At 40.7% G+C, this 21506-nt stretch overlaps 1 protein-coding gene and 1 pseudogene across 4 annotated transcripts in view; one reads left to right on the forward strand and one right to left on the reverse strand.

Annotated features, from left to right (window-relative positions):
* Positions 1-21506, forward strand: part of FANK1 (fibronectin type III and ankyrin repeat domains 1) — a 107286-nt gene that overhangs the window by 29221 nt on the left and 56559 nt on the right. The window contains exon 2 of one of the 4 annotated variants that reach the window (XM_070781069.1): positions 15538-15653. The exons of 2 other annotated variants lie outside the window; for them this stretch is intronic. In XM_070781069.1, coding sequence (XP_070637170.1) covers positions 15620-15653 — 34 coding nt within the window. In that variant the 5' untranslated portion in view covers positions 15538-15619. Of the gene's footprint in view, positions 1-15537; positions 15654-18214; positions 18234-21506 lie in introns of those variants that run through there. One more of the 4 variants, XM_070781072.1, reaches the window with a different exon arrangement.
* LOC109579037 (zinc finger CCCH domain-containing protein 14 pseudogene) lies at positions 15704-17451 on the reverse strand (annotated as a pseudogene).

Here is a 21506-nt window from a genome sequence, read left to right on the forward strand (position 1 = left end):
TCAATATTTTCCTTTATGGATAATGCTTTTGATGTTTTTCATAGAATTTTTTTTTTGTCTAATCACAGTTCTTGACGGTATTCTGTTATCTTATAGAAGCCTTTTCACATTTTTATTTGTCATCTGTCTGGAATTGATTTTTATTTATGGTGTATATTTTTAAAAAATATGGATGTGCTGTTGATAAAGCATCATTTATTAAAATGACCATTTTTTCTTCACCATTCTTCAGTGTACATTTTATTATGAATTAAGCAGTATCTATATATATATATGGACTCTTGTCAGGTCTCTAACCTCATTCATTGATTAATTTTGTTTTGTTCTGGGAGTAAGAAGCCTAATAAAACTGTCTCTGCTCTTAAAGTGCTTACAACTGAATGTAGGAATTAGTTAAGTAAACTGCTAATTTCAATGTGATGGGTTGTAGAAAGAAAAAGTATTAAAATTGTGCTGTCATCTAAGTTTAGGATTAAACTGTTAAGATTCACTTCAGTACAGAAACTATAGTGCAGTAGTAAGAAGATTCTCATAGCTGAAAGAAATTTTGCATTTCATTTCCTAGATTTTCTTTATAGTTCACCATGTACAAATATATCCCTAAACATACATTGTTTAGTTTTTTTTCCTGTTTGGCTTTAATATCAAATGGCATCAAACCACGTGTATTCTGCACTGTTGTGGTTTAGGTTCAGTAAGCTTTTTAAGACTAATTACATTTTAATGATGGAAGTTTTTCAGGCAGTGGGGAAACCTTTGTGCCAACTGCTCCCATTAAATCAGTAGTTCCTAAAATATGGTGCGCAATGTGACTTTAGGCATTAACATTTTAGCACGTGGTTCATTTTATATTTATTTTTATAGCTGCTTTCTGAAGTTGATTTAAAAAGATGCCAGGTTTTTCATTTGCTTACGGCATAAAATTTCAAGTTAACTTGAGAACACTGAAGTCGACAGTTTTGCAGATGGTAGACGCTTTGTGCATCTATGGACAGGGAAGAAATTTGAGGAAGCGTGAGGAAGACATACTTGGGTAACACTGCCTCATTTAGCCAGGTAGTGCCTTTTTCATGGACTTCCTGGTGGCTCAGACGGTAAAGCGCCTGTCTACAATGTGGGAGACCCAGGTTCGATCCCTGGGTCGGGAAGATCCCCTGGAGAAGGAAATGGCAATCCACTCTAGTACTATTGCCTGGAAAATCCCATGTACAGAGGAGCCTGGTAGGCTACAGTCCATGGGGTCACAAAGAGTCGGATGCGACTGAGTAACTTCACTTTCACTTTCAGTGCCTTTTTCTGGCCCAGGGAATGGGCAGGGAGGTGGGGGGATCTGTCATTCCTTCCTTTTGACTGAAGCCACTATCTGGCAAGGTGAAGGTGCTCCTTAGGAAAGTTACCATAGGCTGAGACGGCAGCAGTGCACGAGGCAGGATTGTGAGAAAGGTGGAAGGGAGCTTAGGTCTGCCATTCTGCCCTGGCCACCTGTAAGGATGGACATGATTGAATGTCAACAAATCTGCAGTTTCTTTGGTTATAGGATTAAATACCCCCTTGTTGTCTGGTCTTCTTCCCTGGCAGCTGGGAAGGTAAAGGGTGGTATAAGTGTACTTGCATTTTGAATTGAGGAATGGATGTGCAAAAACTGTGCTCTGTCTTGAGCGGGTGGAGTCTCAGTTTCAGAAAGAGGGATGCTTGGAGGGTGGATGTCAGAGGATGGCAGAAGCTAAAGGCAAGACACAGAGCTGGAGCAGGAGGGTGGGGATAGAAGCGGAGAGGGTACGTGGGGAAAACCTCCATCCAAAGTGAATGCATGAGGCCACAGTGCCTTTCAGTGCTAACCTAGAGCAGATTTTATAATGCGCTCAAGGTGCTCGGCCATCTGCCTGCAGAAAGGAAGTGAGAATCAACAAGACCTGGGACTGTGGATGTGGGGGAGAAGTTCAGTTAGTTTGGGAGAGATCGTAAGAGTTCAGGTGTTGGACAGTGGAAGCATGATGACCTATTCATGACAGCAAAGAGCCAGCTGGAGGCAAGTTGAGGTGGACAGAAAGGGAGGCTCAGTTACCCTAGGAAATCTGAGGTTATTGGGGCCAGTGCATGAGGCTAAAATGGTCACCACAAAGCTAAGCAAAGGTGCCAGGGGTGGGATCTTAGCCGGCTGGAGACAGTAAGTTAGAGCTATGGGAGTGGCATGAGAAGGAGACAGACAGACAGACTGACTCGGCGCAGAGCCCCAGGAAAAAAGCAGAAGGCCACAGCCGTTGGTGGTGTCCAGCCAAGTGCCTCCTTGTGTACATTGTTGGTGCTCAGTCACTGTGTCGTGTCCGGTTCTCTGCAACCCCATGGACTGTAGCCTGCCAGGCTATTTGAAATGTTTGTTAAATACCTGTGTAGGTATTGGATGTCAGAAATTTAAGGGATGTAGTAAGACTTCAACTTTTGGAGGTAGAGTTTGTGGCAAGCTTAACCTAGGAATGGGGTCTTATACGTGGTGGTGAAATTAAAAAAAAAAGAAAAAGAAAAAATGACCTGCGAGTTCTTGTAGCAGTCAGCTTCCCTGAAATAGAGCCTAGAGCTTGGCTTCTCAGCCTCTCACTCAGAACCCGGTATGGCTCTCATTTAACACGTGCTTTTAAATAAGCATGACTCTCTTTGGTCCTTTTCCACAGTTAAGTTAGAACTCAGGCCCGAGGTGACATCTGGCAACGTGGTCTGGAGGGAGGAGACAGGAAGCAGAATCAGATTGTGCTTGATGACTGGACACTCCTAAGGGTGCTGGGTTCTCCTAGAGCTGGGGTGGGTTACATGCTAAACAGGTGAACAGTGGGCCAGGTCAGGCGTGCAGGTTAGCCAGGCAGGCCGGCAGCATCTGACAGCGCTCGGTAAGGCCTCGGAGGAACCTGGTCCCGCGGGAATCTAGCTTCGGCAGTAGGTGGCAATGTCGGCAAGCCGATGAAAGCTACATTAACACATGAGAAAATATCATCATTTTAATAAAAGTAGAAAAGTCATTTGAAAGTCAGCTCTCAAGTATGGCTGAAAATGCTTAGCAAATAAGGAATTGGGGGTAGGAATGTTCTTAGCCTGATAAATGGTTTTCACAGATTTTTTTTTTCTTTTATATTGTGTTGCCTTTAAAATCAGGATCAAACAAATATAATGTTTCAGCATTGCTGGACAAGGAGAACAAAGGCTAAAGACTGGAAAGGATGAAACCACCAAATAGTTCTTTTATTTTTTGCCGAGGTTATGAGTATCTACCAAAATGGTAGAGTTTATATCATATACAATAAAAATGAAAGACAAATGATTATCCCAGAGTCTTACAAGGTGACCAGCAGATCAACAAACATCAGTTGGTACATTTCTATAATACTGGTTAAAAATTGTTAGCACATTTTAAAATATCATTATGCCAAATTAAAGGAACGTAGGAATATCCATTTTGCTAGATGTGAGTCTTGTAATGAAGAAATTTATGCACCTTCACTGAAAAATAGTACAAAAGACACAATGATAAATTTCACAGGTAGGTGGACTGAGAATTGTAAAGTTATTTCTAATCAAAATTGTGCTGGGACAGCTATCAATATGAGGGAAACCTATGAAATTGGATCACTATCTCTCTTTATATATAAAATCAGTACCAGATGAGTCAAGAATTAAATATGAAAGGTAAAATTTAAAATGTTTGGGAGGATATATAGGAAAATGCATTTCTAATTTTGGGATGGGCAATAACCTTTTTCATAGAAAGATCATAGAGCAAAGAAACAAATCAATCCTGCAGAAATTGTGTTTGCTGCCAATCTGACAAAGTAGAGGGCACGTGGCAGTTCTCTGTACCGCTCAATTTTGCAGTGAACCTAAAACAGCTCTTTAAAAAAGCATATTAAAATAATGTCCAGGAAATTCCGTTTCAAAGGGATCTGAAAATTTGACAGCATGCTGTATTCCTGAGGGTATGGAAGTAGGTGTAGAATTGTGCTGGGTGTGTGTGTGTGTGTGTGTGTGTGTGTGTGTGTGTGTGTGCGTGCATGCTTCCCAGGCGGCGCTAGTTGTAAAGAGCTCACCTGCCAGTGCAGGAGATGCTAGTTCGATGCCTGCGGTCGGGAAGATTCCCTGGAGGAAGGCATGGCAACCCACTCCAACATTCTTGCCTAGGAAATCCCAAGCGCAGAGGAGCATGGTGGGCTACAGTTCACGGGGTCACAAAGAGTTGACACAACCGAAGTGACTTAGCATGCATGCACAGAGACGGAAGTCATATTAATCCAATTTAAACGTGTGTGTTCTCTGATTTTATTCTCTAGACACTTTCCTACATGAATGGAAAGGTAAGTATACACATTGTTTATGGTAGAAAAAGGTTGGAAACATTCTCAAAGCCCTGTAAAAGGAAATAGGCTAAATATAGTGCATTCATATAATGGCGTACTTCCTAGATATCAAAAGAAAAAGGATAATTCAGTCTTTTTTTTAAAAAATATTTTGGAAGAGTTTCAGCTTTGCATCTTTTTACTGGTAATTCCATGTACATTTTTAGGATTTTACTGACAAATTTGCTGAAACTTCTATCAGGTTTTGCTTTTTCTTTTTTTTTTCCTGTGTGACCATTTCACATTTTGTCAGACCAGGGTTATCACACATATTCAGTAAGTTGAGAATACTTGTTATCAAACATTTTTTAAATTGTAAAGATTGAGGGCAGAAGGAGAAGCGGGCAGCAGAGGATGAGATGGTCAGATAGCACCACTGACTCAATGGACATCAGTTTGAGTAAACTCTGGGAGACAGAGAAGGACAGGGAAGCCTGGTGTGCTGCAGTTCATGGGGTCACAAAGAGGTCAGACATGACCTATCTTCATAATAGTGGCAATTATGAGTTATATTTTATCTTTAATTTGCTTTTTAAAGGAAAATTCAGCAAAAGTTTTCACTATTTTCCCCATTGTTTTATCTGATTCACTTATCTCTTAACTGGATTATCAAAACAAACACAACAGAAGATTCCAGGGGCCTGTTCATTGTGCTTGAACTTTTATCCCTTCCCTTTAATTACTGCTTTTATTGAGAACTGAAAATTTTTCTCTGACAACTTACTTCTGGGTGTCAGGATGATTTTTACCTTATTGTTCATTTTTAATCACCTTCATGTCACATTTCAACAATTTCCTGCATTTTCTTCTGTGCTTAACAAATAAATTGAAACCCTTCATATGTCCAAATATGAAATTTAAGATATTTTTACTGCCCTCATCTAAAATAGTGTCTCAAAATTGCAGTAAAAATGGCAGTCAACCTTTGTTAGTTTTTAAAATATTAAAAAAAATTTATATATAAGATACACACCTTTTACAAGCATACAATCTAGTGGATTTTTTAGTATGTTCACAAAAATGTGTAGCTATCACTACGGTCTAAATTCATTTCATGACCCCCAGAGGAGATCCCATACCCATTAGCACTCATTCCCCTTTCCCTGTCCTCCCTGCTCCCTGCACCCATTCATTCACTTCTGTCTATGGACTTACCTGTCTGAACTCTTCATATAAACAGGATTCCATGGTATGTGGCCCTTTGTACCACTATCATTAACTATTTTTTCCCTTTTTTATCACTGACTTTTTGAATAAACATTTTTGTGCCTAGTTTATGTTCAGATTTTCCTTTTCACTCATAGAAAAGGTTTTAGAGTCGTTAAAATGTCATTGTACTTTACAGTGTTGTTATGCTTCAAGATTTCATTAATTTAGAACGGGCGAGCGATCTAACTACCCTTCTCAGTTCTGTTCAGTCGTTTAGTCGTGTCTGACTCTTTGTGACCCCATGGACTGCAGCACGCCAGGCCTCCCTGTCCATCACCAACTCCTGGAGTTTACTCAGACTCATGTCCATTGAGTCAGTGATGCCAACCAACCATCTTATTTTCTGTCGTCCCCTTCTCCTCCCACCTTCAATCTTTCCCAGCATCAGGGTCTTTTCCAATGAGTCAGTTCTTCGCATCAGGTGGCCAAAGTGTGGAGTTTCAGCTCCAGTATCAGTCCTTCCATTCAACACCCAGAACTGATCTCCTTTAGGATGGACTGGTTGGATCTCCTTGCAGTCCAAGGGTCTCTCAAGAGTCTTCTCTAATACCACAGTTCAAAAGCATCAGTTCTTCTGCGCTCAGCTTTCTTTATAGTCCAACTCTCACATTCATGCATGACTACTGGGAAAACCACAGCCTTGACTAGATGGACCTTTGTTGACAAAGTAGTGTATCTGCTTTCTAATATGCTGTCTAGGTTGCTCATAGCTTTCCTTCCAAGGAGTAAGTGTCTTTTAATTTCATGGCTGCAATCACCATCTGCAGTGATTTTGGAGCCCCCCAAAATAAAGTCTGTCACTTCTTCCACTGTTTCCCCATCTAGTTGCCATGAAGTGATGGGACTGGAAGCCATGATCTTAGTTTTCTGAATGTTGAGCTTTAAGCCAACTTTTTCAAACACTCTTTAGACTCTTTAAAAGAAAAATCCAGTTTGGCATGAATGTTTTAAAATACTCCATCTAATATAAGAGATAAACCCTGGAAAAGAGCATAGCTGTTATAAGACCCTGAAGTAGTCATCGCTTCTGATAGTGGGAGGCAGATTTCCTGATGTGATTTGGGGATGAGCAGCATCTGAAATATATTTTAAATACCTAGATTTTCAGAGTGCTTGACTCTAGAGTCACAGGTGTGGAACGTGGGTTCCAGTAGTCCAGGATTGCATTCATCCTGTCGAAAAGCCAAAGCTGCATTTCAATGACTCTTGTATGTGCCTTAATTTCAGATGAGTTTGACCAAACACTTAAGAATGGGTTTTCTGCACAGCAAATTGGTTTCCTGTCTTCAAGCTGTACACATAGTGACATAGCCAAAGCAGTTCACTATTGTAGAATCTGAAGCAATCGAGTATTATTTGATGTCTGGTTTGTTTATTTGATTTCTCACTTCATTTAGTTCAAGTTTTCCCCTATTCTGATGAATTCTTTATGAGCTGTTTTGGATAAATAAGTCACATCAGTCCTTTCATTTTAACAGTTTGCCAAATACGCATGTAAAACTTGATCAAACCCAGCAGTTAGTCTGATTCTCTGAAATTTCTGTTGTTTGAAAGCATCAGTTTTCACTGTGCTATCTGACGGGTAAACCTTCTTGATTTAACTATTTAATACCCTCAACTGCTCTTTGTAGTAATTCACAATAATGCTGAATGTTCCTTCTTGTCTGTTCTTCAACGTGATGGTAAAGCACACTTTAATTTGATTTATGTGTAATCCAAGTAAACACAGTTTCCTCATGATCTGTGACCTCTGATTTTTGAGAGTTCTCATTACTTTTAATTCCATCTGAAAGCATATCTGTGTAAGTAGTGTGTAAAAATATTTACAATAATACTTGTAAAAATACTTAACAATATCAACAAAACCTCCGGACATGTACATTCATCAGCAAACCCAATATATACATTCATCAGTTGAGGAGTAGACAAAAGAAAATCTGGTAACAATCTGTTCATCTTTGCATTTGTTTTACAGTATCTGTTGAAGCGTTTTAATAAATTCTTTATATGTTCCATTTGACTCTCTGTAAATTGGGATCGCGACTTTGGAGGGAAAAAACTTGCATTCACAGTGTGTGACAGTCCAGGATGAAAATTCAGAGTACTTGTGGAAGTCAACAAATTCATTACAATGAGGCTGTGCAGACAGCAGAAATAGTTTTCTGTTTGGAAATTCTGTTTCATGTTTAGGAATACTCTGCTTCTCATAATCTTATCACTTCCGTCGTCATTTTTGTGACCAGTACTTTCTTGGCTATGATGATTCTTTTTTATTAAAATTTTATTTATTTATTTATTGGAGGCTAATAACTTTACAATATTGTATTGATTTTGCCATACGTTGACATGAATCCACCACGGGTGTACATGTGTTCCCCATCCTGATCCCCTCTCCCACCTCTCTTCTCATCCCATCCTTCTGGATCATCCCAGTGTACCAGCCCCTAGCACCCTGTATCATGCATTGAACCTGGACTGGTGATCTGTTTCATATATGATAATATACATGTTTCAATGCCATTCTCCCAAACCATCCCACCCTTGCTCTCTCCCGGAGTCCGAAAGACTGTTTTATACATCTGTGTCTCTTTTGCTGTCCTGCATACAGGGTTATTGTTACCATCTTTCTAAATTCCATATATATGCGTTAGTATACTGTATTGGTGTTTTTCTTTCTGGCTTACTTCACTCTGTATAATAGGCTCCAGTTTCATCCACCTCATTAGAACTGATTCAAATGTGTTCTTTTTAATGGCTGAGTAATGTTCCATTGTGTATATGTACCACAGCTTTCTTATCCATTTGTCTGCTGATGGACATCTAGGTTGCTTCCATGTCCTGGGTATTATAAAGGGTATTATAAACAGTGCTGCAATGAACATTGGGGTACACTTGTCTCTTTCAATTCTGATTTCCTTGGTGTGTATGCCCAGCAGTGGGATTGCTGGGTCATATGGCAATTCTATTTCCAGTTTTTTAAGGAATCTCCGTACTGTTCTCCATAGTGGCTGTACTAGTTTGCATTCCCACCAACAGTGTAAGAGGGTTCCCTTTTCTCTACACCCTTTCCAGCATTTATTGCTTGTAGACTTTTGGATAGCAGCCCTTCTGATTGGCGTGAAATGGTACCTCATTGTGGTTTTGATTTGCATTTCTCTAATAATGAGTAATGTTGAGCATCTTTTCATGTGTTTGTTAGCCATCTGTATGTCTTCTTTGGAGAAATGTCTGTTTAGTTCTTTGGCCCATTTTTTGATTGGGCCGTTTATTTTTCTGGAATTGAGCTGCAGGAGTTGCTTGTATATTTTTGAGATTAATTCTTTGTCAGTTGCTTCGTTTGCTATGTTCTCCCATTCTGAAGGCTGTCTTTTCACCTTGCTTATAGTTTCCTTTGTTGTGCAAAAACTTTTAATTTTAATTAGGTCCCATTTGTTTATTTTTGCTTTTATTTCCAATATTCTGGGAGGTGGGTCATAGAAGATCCTGCTGTGATTTCTGTCAGAGAGTGTTTTGCCTATGTCTTCCTCTAGGAGTTTTACAGTTTCTGGCCTTACGTTTAGATCTTTACTCCATTTTGAGTTTATTTTTGTGTATGGTGTTAGAAAGTGTTCTAGTTTCATTCTTTTACAAGTGGTTGATCAGTTTTCCCAGCACCACTTGTTAAAGAGATTGTCTTTTCTCCATTGTATATTCTTGCCTCCTTTGTCAAAGATAAGGTGACCATAGGTGCATGGATTTATCTCTGGGCTTTCTATTTTGTTCCCTTGATCTATATTTCTGTCTTTGTGCCAGTACCATACTGTCTTGATGACTGTGGCTTTGTAGTAGAGCCTGAAGTCAAGTAGGTTGATTCCTCCAGTTCCATTCTTCTTTCTCAAGATTGCTTTGGCTATTTGAGGTTTTTTGTATTTCCATACAAATTGTGAAATTATTTGATCTAGTTCTGTGAAAAATACTGTTGGTAGCTTGATAGGGATTGCATGGAATCTATAGATTGCTTTGGGTAGTATACTCATTTTCACTATATTGATTCTTCTGATCTATGAATATGGTATATTTCTCCATCTATTTGTGTCCTCTTTGATTTCTTTCACCATGTTTTATAGTTTTCTATATATAGGTCTTTTGTTTCTTTAGGTAGATATATTTCTAAGTATTTTATTCTTTTCATTGCAATGGTGAATAGAATTGGTTCCTTAATTTCTCTTTCTGTTTTATCATTGTTAGTGTATAAGAATGCAAGGGATTTCTGTGTGTTGATTTTATATTCTGCAACTTTACTATATTCATTAATTAGCTCTAGTAATTTTCTGGTGGAGTCTTTAGGGTTTTCTGTATAGAGGATCATGTCATCTGCAAACAGTGAGAGTTTTACTTCTTCTTTTCCAATCTGGATTCCTTTTATTTCTTTTTTTGCTCTGATTGCTGTGGCCAAAACTTCCAAAACTATATTGAATAGTAGTGTTGAGAGTGGGCACCCTTGTCTTGTTCCTGACTTTAGGGGAAATGCTTTCAATTTTTCACCATTGAGGATAATGTTTGCTATGGGTTTGTCATATATAGCTTTTATTATGTTGAGGTATGTTCCTTCTATTCTTGCTTTCTGGAGGTTTTTTTTTTTTATCATAAATGGATGTTGGATTTTGTCAAAGGCTTTCTCTGCATCTATTGAGATAATCATATGGTTTTTATTTTTCAATTTGTTAATGTGGTGTATTGATTGATTTGTGGATATTGAAGAATCCTTGCATCCCTGGGATAAAGCCCACTTGGTCATGATATATGATCTTTTTAATATGTTGTTGGATTCTGTTTGCTACAATTTTGTTAAGGATTTTTCATCTATGTTCATCAGTGATATTGGCCTGTAGTTTTATTTTTTTGTGGCATCTTTGTCAGGTTTTGGTATTAGGGTGATGGTGGTCTCATAGAATGAGTTTGGAAGTTTACCTTCCTCTGCAATTTTCTGGAAGAGTTTGAGTAGGATAGGTGTTAGCTCTTTTATAAATTTTTGGTAGAATTCAGCTGTGAAGCCATCTGGTCCTGGGCTTTTGTTTGCTGGAAGATTTCTGATTACAGTTTCATTTCCAGGCTTGTGATGGGTCTGTTAAGATTTTCCATTTCTTCCTGGATCAGTTTTGAAAAGTTGTACTTTTCTAAGAATTTGTCCATTTCTTCCAAGTTGTCCATTTTATTGGCATATAGTTGCTGATAATAGTCTCTTATGATCCTTTGTATTTCTGTGTTGTCTGTTGTGATCTCTCCATTTTCATTTCTAATTTTGTTGATTTTTCTCCCTTTGTTTCTTAATGAGTCTGGCTAATGGTTTGTCAATTTTATTTAACTTCTCAAAGAGCCAGCTTTTGGCTTTGTTGATTTTTGCTATGGTCTCTTTTGTTTCTTTTGCATTTATTTCTGCCCTAATTTTTAAGATTTCTTTCCTTCTACTAACGCTGGGGTTCTTCATCTCTTCCTTTTCTAGTTGCTTTAGGTGTAGAGTTAGGTTATTTATTTTACTTTTTTCTTGTTTCTTGAGGTATGCCTGTATCACTATGAACCTTCCCCTTAGCACTGCTTTTACAGTGTCCCATAGGTTTGGGGTTGTTGTGTTTTCATTTTTATTCATTTCTATGCATATTTTTATTTCTTTTTTGATTTCTTCTGTGATTTGTTGGTTATTCAGCAGCGTGTTGTTCAGCCTCCATATGTTGGAGTTTTTAATAGTTTTTCTCCTGTAATTGACATCTAATCTTACTGCATTGTGGTTCAGAAAAGATACTTGGAATGATTTCAGTTTTTTAAAAATTTACCAAGGCTAGATTTATGGTCCAGCATATGATCTATCCTGGAGAAGTTTCCACGTGGGCTTGAGACAAAATTGAAATTCATTGTTTTGGGGTGAAATGTCGAATCCCAGGGACGGGGGAGCCTTGGTGGGCTGCCTTCTATGGGGTTGCACAGAGTCAGACATGACTGAAGTGACTTAGCAGCAGCAGCAGCAGTCCTATAGATATCAATTAGGTCTAACTGGTCTATTGTATCATTTAAAGTTTGTGTTTCCTTGTTAATTTTCTGTTTAGTTGATCTATCCATAGGTGTGAGTGGGGTATTAAAGTCTCCCAATATTATTGTGTTATTATTAATTTCCCCTTTCATACTTGTTAGCATTTGCCTTACATATTGTGGTGCTCCTATGTTGGGTGCATATATATTTATAATTGTTATATCTTCTTCTTGGACTGATCCTTTGATCATTATGTAGTGTCCTTCTTTGTCTCTTTTCACAGCCTTTGTTTTAAAGTCTATTTTATCTGATATGAGTATTGCTACTCCTGCTTTCTTTTGGTCTCTATTTGCGTGGAATATCTTTTTCCAGCCCCTCACTTTCAGTCTGTATGTGTCTCTTGTTTTGAGATGGGTCTCTTGTAGACAACATATGTAGGGGTCTTGTTTTTATATCCATTCAGCCAGTCTTTGTCTTTTGGTTGGGGCATTAAACCCATTTACATTTAAGGTAATTATTGATAATAATTACTTTGCCGATGTAAAGTAATGCTGATGCCATTTACTTTATTGTTTTGGGTTTGAGTTTATACACCCTTTCTGTGTTTCCTGTCTAGAGAAGATCCTTTAGCATTTGTTGGAGAGCTGGTTTGGTGGTGCTGAATTCTCTCAGCTTTTGCTTGTCTGTAAAGCTTTTGATTTCTCCTTCATATTTGAATGAGATCCTTGCTGGGTACAGTAATCTGGGCTGTAGGTTATTTTCTTTCATCACTTTAAGTATGTCTTGCCATTCCCTTCTGGCCTGAAGAGTTTCTATTGAAAGATCAGCTGTTATCCTTATGGGAATCCCCTTGTGGGTTATTTGTTGTTTTTCCTTGCTGCTTTTAATATTTGTTCTTTGTGTTTGATCTTTGTTAATTTGATTAATATGTGTCTTGGGGTGTTTAGCCTTGGGATTATCCTTTTGGGACTCTCTGGGTTTCTTGGACTTGGGTGACTATTTCCTTCCCCATTTTAGGGAAGTTTTCAACTATTATCTCCTCAAGTATTTTCTCATGGCCTTTCTTTTTGTCTTCTTCTGGGACTCCTATGATTTGAATGTTGGGGCATTTAACATTGTTCCAGAGGTCTCTGAAGTTGTCCTCATTTATTTTAATTCTTTTTTCTTTTTTTCCTCTCTGTTTCATTTATTTCTAACATTCTATCTTCTACCTCACTAATCCTATCATCTGCCTCTGTTATTCTATTGTTGGTTCCCTCCAGAGTGTTTTTGATCTCATTTATTGTGTTATTCATTATATATTGACTCTTTTTTATTTCTTCTAGGTCCTCGTTAAACATTTCTTGCATCTTCTCAATCTTTGTCTCCCAGCTATTTATCTGTAACTCAATTTTGTTTTCAAGGTTTTGGATCACTTTCACTATCATTATTCGGAATTCTTTATCAGGTAGATTCCCTATCTCTTTCTCTTTTGTTTGGTTTGGTGGGCATTTATCCTGTTCCTTTACCTGCTGGGTATTTCTCTGCCTTTTCATCTTGTTTATATTGCTGTGTTTGGGGTGGCCTTTCTGTATTCTGGCCGTTTGTGGTTCCTCTTTATTGTAGTTTCCTCACTGTGGGTGGGGATGGACGGGTGGCTTGTCAAGGTTTCCTGGTTAGGGAAGCTTGTGTTGGTGTTCTGGTGGGTGGAGCTGGATTTCTTCTCTCTGGAGTGCAATGAAGTGTCCAGTAATGAATTTTGAGATGTCAGTGGGTTTGTTGTGACTTTGGGCAGCCTGTATATTGAAGCTCAGGGCTATGTTCCTGTGTTGCTGGAGAATTTGCATGGTATGTCTTGTCTGGCCCTTGGGTGGAGCTTGGTTTCAGTGTAGGTATGGAGGCGTTTGATGAGCTCCTATCGATTAATGTTCCCTGGAGTCAGGAGTTCTCTGGTGATCTCAGGATTTGGACTTAAGCCTCCTGCCTCTGGTTTTCAGTTGTATTCTTACAGTATCCTCAAGACTTCTCCATCTATACAGCACTGATGATAAAACATCTAGGTTAATGATATAAAGTTTCTCCACAGTGAGGGACACCTGGAGAGTACACAGAGTTACACAGAGAAGAGAAGAGGGAGGAAGGAGACAGAGGTGGCCAGGAGGATAAAAGGGGGAATCAAAAGGAGAGAGACAGATCCAGCCAGTAATCAGTTCCCTAAGTGTTTTCAACAGCCCAGAACACATAAAGAGATTCACAGAGTTGCATAGAGAAGAAAAGGGGGAGGAGGGAGATAGAGGCAACCTGGTGGAGAAAAAGGGAAGTCCAAAGACGGGGAGAGCAATCCAGCTAATAATCTTGCTCCCAAGTAAAAGTGGGTACTGAAGATTGGGTTCTAAAGGTACAAAATTGATAACAAATACCAAAAAGCAAAGATTAAAAATCTAGAGGTTAGATTCTCAAAAATACAATATTAAAGAAAAGAACAAAGTCACAAAAATTATAAAATATATATATATGAAGTTTGCTTTAAAAATAGGGTCTTTTTTTTTTTTTTGCAAAGGAATAGTAGGTTAAGTTTGCTTTAAAAATAGGGTTTTTTTTTTTTTTGCAAAGGAATAGGTTATAAAAATGAAAATTAAAGGAGTAATAGAGGACTTAAAATTTAAAAAAAATTAAAAATTAAAAAAATGATAATAGTAAAAATATATCTAGGACTTTCTCTGGTGTTGTTGTGGACATTGTGGGGTCAGTTCATTTTCAGATAGTTCCTTGATCTGACTTACACTTCTCAAGATCTATAGGCCCTTTCCTATGTAGTCAGTGCTAACTGCAGGGTTTTAATCTATTGCAACTGTCACTTCCAAAGCGGTTCCCTCTGTTTATTTTAGCTTCTGTTTGCTGGCCTCTTCAGCGTCTAATTTCCACCCTGACACAAGGGGGCGGCGGTGGTCACTTGTTTTAGGCTCACTTGTTCAGTCGTGCTGTGGGGAGGGAGGAACACTGCAAACAAATATCACTGGTGTCTGTGGGGAGTGCTCCTGGTGTCTTGGCCACACTGGGTTTGCCCTGCTCACGGCGAGTGTGCTTTCCCAATCTACACTGCTCAGGCTCTAGGTTGCTCTGCCAGGCACTGTCTGAGGCCGGTTCTGGGTTGAGTGCACTTCCCAGGTCAAAGCTGCTCAGGTTCAGGTTCTTGGGTACTCCACAAAGGCGCAGACTTGATTGGGCCTGCATTTTGTGCCTTTCCCCTGTCTGAGAAACTCAGGTGACCAGGTGCTTGGCTAGCTATGACTTATCGCCTCCCCTGTCCCAGCCCCTCGGTTTTCTGGGTGTACAATGGGCGCACCTTCTCAGGTGTACCGTGTGTCTCCTCTGGGGAGCTGTCCTCTGGGGAGCTGATCTCTGGCTGCAACCCTCCCAGTGGATGTCGACTGTCCAGAATCCCAAGGAGTCTTGGTTAGCAATGAAGCCTGCTTGCAGTTTGGTAGATGATGCCTCTCTGGGGCCACGATTGCCCCCTTCCGGCTCTGGCTGCCCTCACCTGTCTGTCTCTGGTGGGGAATGGGCTGGTCCACAGCTGGCTAGCTCTGCTCAGCCCTTTGTTCTGTGAGCAGGCCTGGCAGTGTTTTAGGTTAGGGCTTTTTGCCCGATAGCTATCCCACAGTCTGGTTTGCTATCTCAAGTTAGTTCCCTCAGATTGCCCTCGGGGCATTCAGGCCTGGTCCTTACTCTAAGCAATGCAGCCCGCAGCTCCCTGCCCAGCCCCGACTTGCTAGTGGCGGATGCAAGCGTCTGTGCTGCTTCTTCGCTGGGAGTTGCCTTAGGCATGTAATCTGTGGGGTTTAATTATTTATTTATTTTTCCTCCCAATTTTTTGCCCTCTGAGGTTCCAAGGCTCGCCACAGATTGCCAGTAAGAGTGTTTCCTGGTGTTTGGAAGCTTCTCTCTCTCTCTTTTTTTTTTTAGGCAATAAACTTCACATTATGAAAGCAATATATTCCAAGTTCCAAAGATTTGACAAATTCTGTAGAATGTCTTTCATCAGCAGATGGAAACTCTCAAACGCCACAGTCTTCTGTCAGGTAGGACTGGGTGTCATTCACTTTACCTGGTCTGAGGTCGAATCCATTTCAAGGCATGTCATGGTGGTACAGTAATGGTGGGATGGTAGAACGTACAGTCAGGTCGTGTACACTGAGTGTTAAATCTACAGTGTTTCGGATGATAGAAGGGACACTCCATTTTCTTACACGCTGGGAAGTAGCGGCACAGCTGACTACTGGAAGGCGGTGCTGGTGCTGTGACTGGTTTTGGAGGCAGTCCTGGTGTTCTTCAGCTCATGTGAGTGAAGGGACAGTCTGGTTTAGTACATTTTGCATCGTATTTACAATTTGGATGAACAAACAGACGCTTCTCAGCAAATTTACAATTGGAAAAGGCTTTGCAAGGCGACACGGGGTGATGGTAAGCGCACTCGTCCCCGTTCTTGCAGGCAGGCCAGTACTTGCAGTGCTCCAGCAGCTTCTCCGGCTTCTGCGCCACGCTCAGCTCACTCATCTCAGCTTGACTGATCTGCAGAGTTTCTGCCATTACGGGGTCAATTTGCAATCGGGATGACAACTGCCTCTGTTGAGTTCCTTGACTTTTGTCTATAATGTCTCCTTTTGCTTCGTCTTCTTTAACAGGAGAACTTATCCTAGGGACTCTGCCTTGTCCCTCGACCATTTCTGCTAGCAATTCTTCCTGAGAAGTTCGAGTTCTGGGAGCAACTGACTGTAGAATAGTTAGTTGTTTTTGTTACAGATTCTTGAGCTTCAGATATAGCCTTCAAAATTAGATTCTTGTTAGCTTGTTTAGAAGGTGGAAGTGACGGTCTCCGTTCAGGCTTCACTGGCACTGACACACTGCTGGAGATGCTTCCTGTACGGGACCCACAATCATCATCTTCCTCCTCCTCTTCTCCGTCATGACTGAATTTTTTTACTTTAACAACTGAACTTACCACAGGCAACTTTCTCTTCCGAAAGTTTTCTTCCTCAATACTCATCTTTTCTGCGTTGCTTCTGAAGAAGGGACTGTAAGTCTCTTCTAAGCTGTTAAGCACTTCTGGTTCACACAAGCGTCCTGTTTCATACACCCGGCTGCTCTGAATATCAAGTTGCTTGGCAGCATGAATACTGTCTTGCTGCTGTTGAAACTGCAACCTGTTTAGATGAGCACCACTGTCTGTGTTTCGAGTTGCAGGTGGCCGATAAATTTCAATAGAAGGGCGAGAAGAACCATATGTGTCACTGTGGTTTTTTTCTGAGATAAGGGATTCTCCTGCACAAAGTTGAGGTCTTCATCAATGAGATCATCTGGTTCTGGCTTAATATCAATCACATCTTCAGAGGGTGCTAACTCCCTCAAAGGTTTCACTGTGACATTAGTCGGGTTGCAGCTCCATCATCATAAGTCTGTCTGACATTAGTGGCTTTCTGTTCCTGTGAACTTGTAGAAACTCTAGACTCTCTTTTTTCAGGCCTAGTGCCAGAAACTGCAAGAGGTGGCACTGCAGCTTCGTGCCTTCTCTCATCTCCTCGACTGAAACTGCTCTTGTTTGAAGGTACGTTACCATCAAAGAGGTTGGTATCAGAAGACTTCAGACTAGAGGGGTCGGTTGTTACAGAACGAAGTTTATCTAATACACCATAAAGCCATACGGTGAATCGAATTGTGTTGTTCCCTAGCCACAGGGACAGGTCCTCTGTCATTTGGTCCTGACTTTTCTTGTTGGCCACCATCACCATAATGTAATCAGGAAGTTCTTCATCGACGTAAGCTCCTAATTCTTGCAATTTCCCCTTAATGGCACTGGCTGATCTCCGTGCCGATCTCCATGGCTCCGCGGCGGGAAGCGGCGGGCACTGCGCGGCATCCCGTGGACCAGGGCACTTCTTTCTTTTTTAAGACTCCCTTCCCAGGATGGATCTCTGTCCTTCCCTCTTTTGTCTCTCTTTTTATCTTTTATATTTTTTCCCCTACCTCCTTTTGAAGACAATGGGCTGCCTTTTTGGGTGCCTGATGTCCTCTGCCAGCATTCAGAAGTTGTTTTGTGGAATTTGCTCAGCGTTCAAATGTTCTTTCCATGAATCTGTGGGGGAGAAAGTGGTCTCCCCATCCTATTCCTCTGCCATCTTAGGACCACCCTCTGATGATTCCTTTCTAAATAATTCTGCATACCGTTTCAGCCTTTAGGTTTTAAAATTTTACTGTTATATAGGTGAATTTTTAACTTTTCAAAGGTTCTGCCAATCTTCATTCTCTACCCCCGCCAGTTTCCTCCTTTAAATTCTGCTAGAATCCTTACTTTCCATTGCATTTAAATTTGGGATGATCTGTAATTGTAGAAAACAGTGGAAAATTTATCTGAAATTAAGGCAGACAAGAGAGTAATTCAAGTGCACTTAAAATTTGCCACTGTGTTCAATTGAACCCCATAATTGTATAATCAAATTATTCTTATACTACAAATATTGAATTATTGATGGGGTATGTGTCAGAGTTTTTCACTGGAACATTTGTTTCTTCAGGCTACTCTGCTGTATTGGTGGTGATTTCGCATGCTGTTTTATCTGGAACTGTCAGATTTTGTGAGGGCAAGATACATCAGATAAGTTAAGGTGTGCATAAAGAATGCATAAATCATGCTGCCCCGTCTTTAGTTATACTCGCTCTTTGCCATAATGCTTTGTGTCCTACAAACCAAGACTTATGACAAATTTTATTTCCTGTGATTTGCTGCTAAAAAGAAAGTGTCGTGTGTTTATGATGGCATACACTTTTCATTGTGTGTGTTTCTGACAGGTGAAAAATTGTGTTTTAACTGTATATTAATGAGATCCAAATCCTCTGCTTGAGACTTTAAATATTTGTTTGAAAGAATTTTCTACAGACTAGCGCTAGTAGACTTCAGTCTCCTCTACTGTTCATAAGGCAGTAGGACCTTTCACCTCAAACCTGTGTGATGGGGTGTGAGCCCAGGGCATGGTGGGAGTATCCCTAGAAGTGATTGCCACAGGGGATGGGGGGATAGGACCTCAGTTATAACAGGAGTGACTGCAAACTGCACAGCTGTACTTTGTCAAATCGAACCAAATGCATTTCCAGCTCCACTTCCCTTTAGTCCAGCAGAAAATTTTCCCACAGACCGGGGAGCGGGAGGTGGTTTCGGATGATTCAAGTGTGTTACATTTATTGTGTAGTTTTTTCCTATTAGTATTATATTAGCTCTACTTCAGATCACCAGGCAGGAGGTACCGGAGGTTGGGGACCCCTGCTTTAGTGCTGTCTCTAGAGTACCAGTTCATGCTATACACCAGACATGGGGAGGTGGCTGGAGGGGATGTTGGGGTGGGGAGGGGACACTCCGCTAACAACCTGGGAGTTCAAACATTGCACGATTTACAAGAAAATGTTTTACCACGTGTTACACTGCTAGGATCCCTCATTGAGTCTTGCAAGGGGCTTGTGCAAATGAGAGACCCTCCCACCCCCCTGCCCCACACACAAAAATTCAGACTTTATTAGCTTTATACTAAATCTCTCTCTGGGTCTGATTATTTCATGGCTTAGGGACCCCTTTGGCCCACCAGAATCCTTAGTAAATATGGGTTCAGCTGGGCAGCATTCCTCCCCTGGACCTACACCGTGTCCAGATGCCTTGTGTAGACACACACTGTGTCCAGATGCCTGCATGCTCCCCTCTGTGCTGGAAAGAGCTTTCTGTCGCGTGGCCTCTACTTCTGGCAGGATTTAGCCCCGGTCTGCTTAAATGTCTGTGGACAGAGTGTGGTAGCCCAGTCGTGGGACCTGGGGAGCAGAGCAGCTCCTCTGTCTGTAACAGGAGGAGCCCCTCTAATGACTCCAGAATGAGGAGCCAGGAACCACGCTTGGAGAAGCCCTCGGCCTCTGGCGGCCAGGGCCCCCTGTTCCGGGAGGGCTGCTGGGCTGGGCCCCTCCTGCCTTACATCTGCCTCTCTGACTGAGGCGGAGTCTCTGAGAGAGGCCACAGCCCTGGCCTGGCCTGCAGGCTGCCTGGTGATCTACTTCAGGGGTGCAGAGAGGAGCTGCCTCAGAGCGACCTCTGAGTGGGAAGAGGGGTGTCTCCAGACACTGCCTGCCCCCTCACCAACTGCCTTCTTCTCCGCTCCATCAGTTCTGGTTCTGTGTCTCCTATCTTGGAATCTTTAAAGGTGAATTTATCTGCAGGATGATTTCCATCGTAGGGGAAACAAATGACTGTGACAACCTGGGTTCTGGGCTCTGGAGAATGGGAAGCCTGTGAAAGTTCTCTGAGATCCGGGTCCCAGGGATCCAGCAGGGCCCGCAGTGCTTCTTGGTTGCTAACTTGTCATTTTTCCATTTCCTGGGGAGCCACGGCCCCAGACCCAGCAGAGCTTGGCAGTGTCTGGAGTTGGACAGACTAGAGAAGGCTTTGAGTCCCAGCCTGAAATGTGGGTAAGGGATCAGCCTTGCTCCAGGTGCCTGAGCTAAGACAGTGGCTTCAAAGCACTTAGCATAGCATCTGGCCATGTGAATGCTTATATAAATGTTAGTATTACCACAACAGTTTTGTTTCTGTGGTGAAAAGCATAAAATTATCCTAATAGAATCAAACAAATTTTAAATGAAATTGATATAAATTTGATATTCCAGAAGAATTTTAATAATTAATGGATTCTTTTTTTTTCCCCCTGTTCTGGGCAAAATGGATTTTTACTTTAAAAAGACATGGAGAGGAACAATAATTAATAGCACCCTTATATAACTCAGAATGAACTATAGTTTAAAAAGAACAGTTGCCTAAAATGATAGCTTTGCCAAAGTGACTGGAATTTTTTTTGTCAGTTGCTTTGTTTGTTGAAGAATTTCTGTGAAACCCTTGTAATACTCGTATTTGAGGCACCTATCTTATTTTTAATGACATTTTAATAAAAACCCCAGTTACATGCTTCATATCAAGTGATTTTCTTAGCTCCCAAACAAAATCAAGTTTGTTCTAAGTAAGAAAAAATACGCTTTCTACGGAAGTGGAATGTCAAGGAGGCAAAGGTGGAGCAAAGGAAATATATCATACGCAAGGAAAATTCAAAGAATTTTAGGTTTTGGAAGTTTTCTATTTGAATGAACTATGATCACTCATCCCAGATATGGCAGAATGCCATCTAAAGCCACATTCTTATTTATTCACATTTTAAAATAATAGATTAGTTCATAATTTTATTTTAAAGTCGTTATTGAATTTGTTACAACACTGCTTCTGTTTTTTGTTTTTTTTGGCCATGAGGCATGTGGGATCTTAGCTTCCCGGCCAGGGATTAAACCTACGCCCCTTGCACTGGAAGGAGAGGTCTTAACCCCTGGACCACAGCAGGGAAGTCCCATTTATTCACATTTTAAACTTAGACTCAGGAGAGAAATGGAGATTGATATAAATATTGAATAACTTGGCTGTATAGCAGTTTGGCTACAAAGTATGTATTCTTACCATGAACGTGAACATTTTACAGAGAATGCATGATAGCTCTTAAAGCTTAAACCAGTACTTTGTTTAAAATTGAAATATAGTTGATTTGCAGTGTTATGTTAGTTTCTGCTGTACAGCAAAGTGATTCAGTTATGCAATATGTATGCTTTTTTTATATAATTTTCGTTATGGTTTATCACAAGACATTGACTATCGTTCCCTGTGCTATACAGTAGAGCCTTGTTGTTTATCCGGTCTATTTATCATGTTTTGCATGTGCTAATCCCAAACTCCCAATCCGTCCCGCCCCATCCACACTCCGCCTTGGCAACCACAAGTCTGTTCTGTAGTTAAGCCGGTACACCTACCCTGGAAAGGAACAACAGCCAAGATAGGGATTGAACACATCTGAAGGGGGATTCAAGGT

This window comes from Bos indicus, chromosome 26 (assembly GCF_029378745.1).
Source record: "Bos indicus isolate NIAB-ARS_2022 breed Sahiwal x Tharparkar chromosome 26, NIAB-ARS_B.indTharparkar_mat_pri_1.0, whole genome shotgun sequence".
NCBI classification, from domain to species: domain Eukaryota; kingdom Metazoa; phylum Chordata; class Mammalia; order Artiodactyla; family Bovidae; genus Bos; species Bos indicus.